The sequence below is a fragment of the Pundamilia nyererei genome, unplaced genomic scaffold (genome assembly GCF_000239375.1).
Source record: "Pundamilia nyererei isolate P.nyererei 1_Seehausen unplaced genomic scaffold, PunNye1.0 scaffold00178, whole genome shotgun sequence".
Classification (NCBI taxonomy): domain Eukaryota; kingdom Metazoa; phylum Chordata; class Actinopteri; order Cichliformes; family Cichlidae; genus Pundamilia; species Pundamilia nyererei.
The window spans coordinates 1,051,616-1,057,934 of NW_005187579.1; the positions used below are offsets into that span (position 1 = coordinate 1,051,616).

General features: G+C 41.7%; 1 protein-coding gene across 1 annotated transcript; it reads right to left on the reverse strand.

Moving 5' to 3' along the window:
* Positions 1-668: 668 nt before the first annotated feature.
* LOC102200435 (SEC61 translocon subunit alpha 1) lies at positions 669-5,090 on the reverse strand. Its single transcript, XM_005746446.1, has 12 exons — positions 4,985-5,090; positions 4,086-4,153; positions 3,884-3,949; positions 3,711-3,789; positions 3,399-3,530; positions 3,129-3,238; positions 2,859-3,012; positions 2,595-2,755; positions 2,316-2,513; positions 1,999-2,190; positions 1,830-1,906; positions 669-1,738 (listed from the first exon to the last, which is right to left on the reverse strand). The coding sequence occupies exons 1-12, from the start codon at positions 4,989-4,991 to the stop codon at positions 1,552-1,554; spliced, it is 1,431 nt and encodes a 476-aa protein (XP_005746503.1). The 5' UTR covers positions 4,992-5,090; the 3' UTR covers positions 669-1,551.
* Positions 5,091-6,319: the final 1,229 nt, after the last annotated feature.

Sequence of the window (6,319 nt, forward strand, 5' to 3'; positions counted from 1 at the left end):
GTGGGGGAACTTGCACAATCGGTGGCTGACTAAATACTTTTTTGTCCCACTGTATATAAAATTGTGAGATTTGAGGTTGTCTTCCAGCTAGTGCAGTGGACAAACTGGTGTTTAAAGGGTTATTTAAATTTAATAAGTAAAAATTCTTTTATATTTATGAAAAGAACTGAAGTTAGTTAAAAGCTTTATGCAGAATAAATGGCAAAAAAACATAAAATAATAAAAATTACAGACCTAATCTTTTGGTGGCCACTTTTGGCCACGAACAAGCTGAAAGGGTGATTTTGAACAAGCCCAGAGGGTTTAAAGTATGTGTTCAGCTGAGGACTCCCCGCACCTCTGTGGGTTTTACTTTCCTCCCACAGTCCACAAACACGCTTGTTAGGGTAACTGTTAACTCTAGATTGGCTGTGGGTGTGCATACAACAGTGTGTGGCTCTCTCTCTAAGTTAGCCACATTGCCAGTTTAACTCAAATGTGGAGCAGGTATCTCAAACGACAGTGACCTCTACAGGAAGTCACAGTTACAGCACCCAATAATGCCCTACTCTAGATATAAACTTTTAACTAAATAGTAACTCATTATCTATGTGTTGGTTGCTGTATCAATAACATGTGGCAAGAATAGTTGCTACTGTAAATAAAAACAACAACAACAACAACAAGAATCAAAACAATTTCCAAGTGTATTGGAAAACAAATCCTGTTTTTTAATAACACAATTATGTCTGTTACATAAAGTAAAAACAAAAATGAGACCCCTTTTTCCATCCCTATCAAACCCACCCTCATCCCGACCATCTCGGCAGTTTTGTGCAGCGATTCAGTCTGGGAATAAAAAGAGCATGACAACACAGACAAACACTTTCCTTTGAGGACCCAGAGACAAGAGGACAACCACTGCGCCTTACATCAGACCAGAGTGAATATAAACATAGTCCATGAGATTTAAAATCAAAGCAAAGGTAAACTGTATGAGATTACCAGAAACCTTATCAGGAGTACAAACATATCTTATCTGTACTTTCCATATCCTACTATAGGCTCCTAGAAACCTCAAAATGATTGCTAGGTGATGAACAAGGTGACTTTCTTTCAGTTCCCCCTGATATATCCAGGCACAGTGCTTTCAGCTTGAAATAAGCATCAACATGCTGTGTTAGTGTTCCTTGAACATGCTGCAATGATCAATGCCTGAGGTCATTCAAAGACAGCACCTCAAACTTTTTTTTAAGGTCTTCTTTAGCTGATAAGACAGTCAGTGGGGATTCAGGCAGCCTGCAGAGAGATGGGTAACTGCTACTGGGACAAAAAAAAAAAAAAGGAAATAAAGACACACAATACCATGCTCAACCCTGGACGTAGCCAAAAGTTTTCTCAGCATTGAAATGCAGGAGCAGTGTGGTGGAGCGCAAAGACGATGGCATAAAATTGACGCCTTCCAGCTGCAAAACAGACTGATTGTACATATTGCAACATAAAAAATAAAAAAAACATTGATAGGGGTGGATTCTTTTGTGTCTGTCGCAAAAAAAAAAAAATTAGTGTTTTCTAGAAGAGCAGCGCTGACATGCTGCCAACTTCACTCTGCTCCTTCACGAAGATCTCGAAGTACTGGTAGATGATGGTCACAGCCAGCAGGATTCCTGTACCTGAGCCGATGGCACCCAGGAAGTCTGCCATGACTGAGAGCCCTCCTATACAGAGCCCACCAAATGCAGCAGCTGTGGGGATGTACCTGCAGATAGAAATTGGACAGAAATAAAGACTTAAATATTCTGCAAACATTAAACCTAAGAGCACATTTCCAAGTCTTTTTTTGTGTGTACCTGTTAAGTTCGTGCACCATGGAGGTCTCTCTGTGTCCTCTCATTACCATCTGCTGCTCCTTGAGCTGCTTCGCCACCTGAGATGCACAAAATAAAAATCGGTGGACATATTTAATACATGACTCTGACATAATGAAAACCCTACAGGTTTGCACGAAGACACACTTACATCTTTGGCAGAGGATCCTGAGACCTCGATCCAGGTCTTGGAGAAGAAGGCACAGGAGCCGAGCATGAACACAATGTAGATGACGGCGTGAACGGGGTCGTCTAGAACCGAACCAAATGATTCAGGTGGAGAAAGGTAGTAGCACAGACCGCCCACTGGGTAGGCACGAGCTGGTCCTCCACTCGAAGTGTCCTAAACACAAATATTGTATTTGTACTGAATAGGGTGGAGATGAGCCATGGCTCCTCTTAATAAAGCAACATTTAAGTCGCCTGCTTCATATCTATGCTGCCATGACTTGGACTAAATGTACTTACAGACCAGGTTCCCAGGAGGTTGACCAGGAAGTTGCCACTGAAACGTGTTGAGAGCATCTGAGAAATCACATACAGATTGGAGACCAGGGCAGACTGGAGGATGATGGGGATGTTGGAGGTGTAGAACAATTTAATGGGGTAGGTGTTGTATTGGCCACGGTAGCGTGCTGACTTGATGGGCAGGTCAACCCTGAAGCCCTGATGAAGAAACATTTGATTTAATACAATGCATATTCCTCAGAGTCGAATAAAAATCAGGTGAGATAAACAGTAAGTCACCTGGAAGTATATGACCACTGCAAACACAAAGACAGTGGCGATGAGGTTCATGAGGTTGGGCAGGTTCTGCCTGTAGAAGGCTTCTCTTAGAGCACGCACTTTGTCTGTACGGGTGGCCAGCAGATGGAAAAGAGCGATGATGGCTCCCTCAAACTCAGTACCTGGGAAAGACCCACAGATTAAGTGAGTGTAATATAGATACACAGAAACACCTCGCTCTGCAATCACTCAGCTTTAAAGCCTTTTGTTTCTTAGTGCCAATACCTCTGCCAGTGTTGACAGTCGTGGGGCTGAAGGCCTTCCAGACGATGGTCTCACAGATATTGGTTGCAATGAAGAGAGAAATACCAGATCCCAGGCCATAACCCTTCTGCAGCAGCTCGTCCAGTAGTAAGACAATCAGACCTGCAACAAAGAGCTGGAGACAAAGGCAGGAGTTTAACGCTCTTCTTGACAAATGCTCATTTTGTAGGTAGGTTAAAAAGTTGAAATCATTTTTTTCATATGGTGTTAGCAGTTGTAATTTATATTAACCTGGATGATGATGAGCAAGCATATCCCAGCACCCATCTCTGAAGGATCTCCATACATGCCAGTCATGACATACACAATAGCCTGTCCAATGGTGATGATCATTCCAAACACTGCAAAAGTACATCAAAAAATGTGAAACAGGCACAACTGAAATGAGAGCTGTTATGAAAGTGCAAGCATCAGAGTATCAAAGACATCTTTAAAGCTTCAAAAAGGTACGTGACAGCTTCTGAAAATAGCAACTGTCTGAAGAGTAATAATAACACCTACATTTCTGAGCTCCGTTGAAGAGGGCTCTGTCCTTAGGAGTGTCGCCCACCTCAATGATCTTGGCACCAGCCAGCAGCTGCATAATGAGGCCTGAGGTGACAATGGGTGAGATACCCAGCTCCATCAGAGTACCTGAAGAACACAGTCAGCGTCACAAACACAAAACAACTTTTGACCTTTGACTTACGACACGTGATAAAAGATTACGTCCTGCATGACAAGACAGTGGGATTAGATTATTTCTCCTTGGCAAAGTCACAAAGAACGCAAAATGCAAAGTTCTTTTGAAACCAATTAAATATAATTAAACACCTCGGTTGGAGGCCAGGATTACTCTCATCCAGTAGAAGGGATCTGCTGAATCTGATGACATGATGCCAAAGAGTGGGATCTGCAAGAACAAAAAAAAGAGAAAAAAATTATGCAACAAAGCACTATGACCAAAAGCACAACCAGTAGGAAGACTGTCACTGACAGATACCAACCTGGCAGCACACCAAAAAGATGAATAATGTGATGGCGGTCCATAGTACTTTTTCTCTAAACTGAATCTGCAAGGTTTAAAAAAAAAAAACATTTAAAAAAAGAGGAAAAACAGAGGAGATGATAAGCTGTTGTTCGCATTCATTCATGGTGTAAATTATCACCACTGTGTACTAATGTACTAAACTAAAGCTCAAAGCTTACCTTTCTTTCTGGTTTCTGGATTTCTGGCAGGACTGCACAGAACGGCTTGATGACCTCCAAAAATTTGACTAAAAAGAGAATGACGAGTTAAGAAATGTATATGCATTTACACCAAACAACATATCAAGCAGCTCTACAATGAGTATCGACAACATCTGAGCTTTTGTTCCTCTTTAGCCAGATCTACTTTGATGCTACGTCATCACTAACCAGCAGCTAAACAGCTGGCAGCAAAACCAAACAAGCCAGTCTCGTCATCACGCTAAAATGCAACAACGAGGATGTAGAAAGGTAAGCACAGCTGGGAGTTACTAATATTAGGTGTGTGCTCACTTTTAGACCGCTTACGGTGGAGCTGCCTAATGTTTTGTCACCTTGATCCGATCTATTAATCAATGAAACTGACTATGACAGAAAGTGATTTCACACACGCTTCGGTTCTTTCTTTCTTTTTTTTTTGCTCCCCAGCCGCACAGAAAGTCAAACTGGACTTAAAAGCCAGTTACATTTTAAAAGTGAAGGGAAAGTAAAGACCTCAGTGCTGTACATGGTTAGTTCATTTAGCGTGATGCTAACTGGCGTTCAATCACAGAACAAGTTATCCATCATTTTCTAAGATGAAGAGTTGACACACAGCTCAAAGAGACACACAAGAGGCATCCCAGCGTGATATAAATCACTACAATGGTACTTAATCCAATCGAAAAATAACTAGGCTGTGAACCTTCTCCCGTTATGAGCTAGCTCCAAGTGCCACATAACCTGGCCAAGGTTAGCCAATTAGCTTCTCCGACGAGCGCCGAGTGCCCTTTAATGTTCGAGATTTTAAAAAGGAAAAATATAGCAGGTGTTTTAGGGCACCAAAAACAAGCATATACACAAGAAAACATAACACGTACTTCCCATGGTGTCCTTAGTCCGACTCCTGCCGTGTTACTGGTATCCGTTTGAGTGCTGTGCAATTTCAGTGTGGCTCCATCAGCCGCTCCGTGAGAAAAGAGCGAGCCGTAGAGACACGTCACCAGACAAGCCGCTACCCCACGTCACTGCTCCGAGCCCAGCAGAGCCGACACGAAGCCCGCTGCGGGCCGTCCACAGCTCGGTCTGTGAAGACACGTTGCCAGAGCTGATAAACCAACAATATTAACTCGGAAAATGCGTGATTTTAATTTTTTAACATTTATATTCTAGCAGCTATATCACAAAGTCCTCCTACCCTGCAGGGGGCGCCCCAACCTCCAGCGAGCGTCATTTCCTTCTTCGGTTGAGAAGACGACAAGCTGAAAGGTGATTTGCTGCCCTCATTGGTTTCCACCAATAAATGTAGTTTCCACATAAGTTTTACTATCAGTAGTGCTCGACGTGTGTTTCAGTGCTGACGGCATTAAAAACATATTTGTATTTACCTCTTATATCGATGCCTCATAATTACAGAAATAAATCCTCCTGGTTACCCTGAACTTCTAGAAGCACACAGACCCCCAAATAGCCCCACCCCAGTGTTGCCCAGCTTAGGTATTTGAGAAGATATTTAAAATGTTCTCCTGGTAGATTTGGTATGGCCCCACTTTCCCTATTCTTCAGTATAATTAGATTTCAAAAAAGTACACATTGCTTCAGTTTTAAGCTTTTATGCATAATAATTGACACAATAAAAATCATCACCTGGTCCTTGGCAGGCGTTAAATAAACTCAGTCTCAGACAAACCACAAAACATTGCATCTTATGCCATTTCATTAGTCATTTTGTGAAAATGAATCTAAAGTTCAGAAACAGTGTGTGACAAACTAACTGCACTCTTACTGCTTAGTGCTAGGAATAGAGGGTAAGTAGCAGCCAGCTATTAACAATCAAATCAGCTGACTAATCTGATTATCATTTAATAATTATTTGAACAACAAATGTGAGAACATCTATAAATGTAGGGGTTTGGCAGTATCCTGCACTGGATCATTCAGGTGTGTGTTAACACAATGGCAAGGAAGAAAGATATCAGCAGTGAACTGAGAGCTAATTAATTTCTACATCATACAGACCAGTTTGTTCTTAAGTGGGACGACAAGTGAAACTCCGCTTTCTGTCAGTGTAAAGATCTGCAACTACACATTAAGTCCCAGATGTATCTCAATGTAAGAAAAAGAATGGCATTTTCAGCAGTCTCTGTTTTTTCCACATGATGTGTATAATTATAGAAAAAGTTCTGGTTGTATATTGCCTAAACCTAAATTTCCAT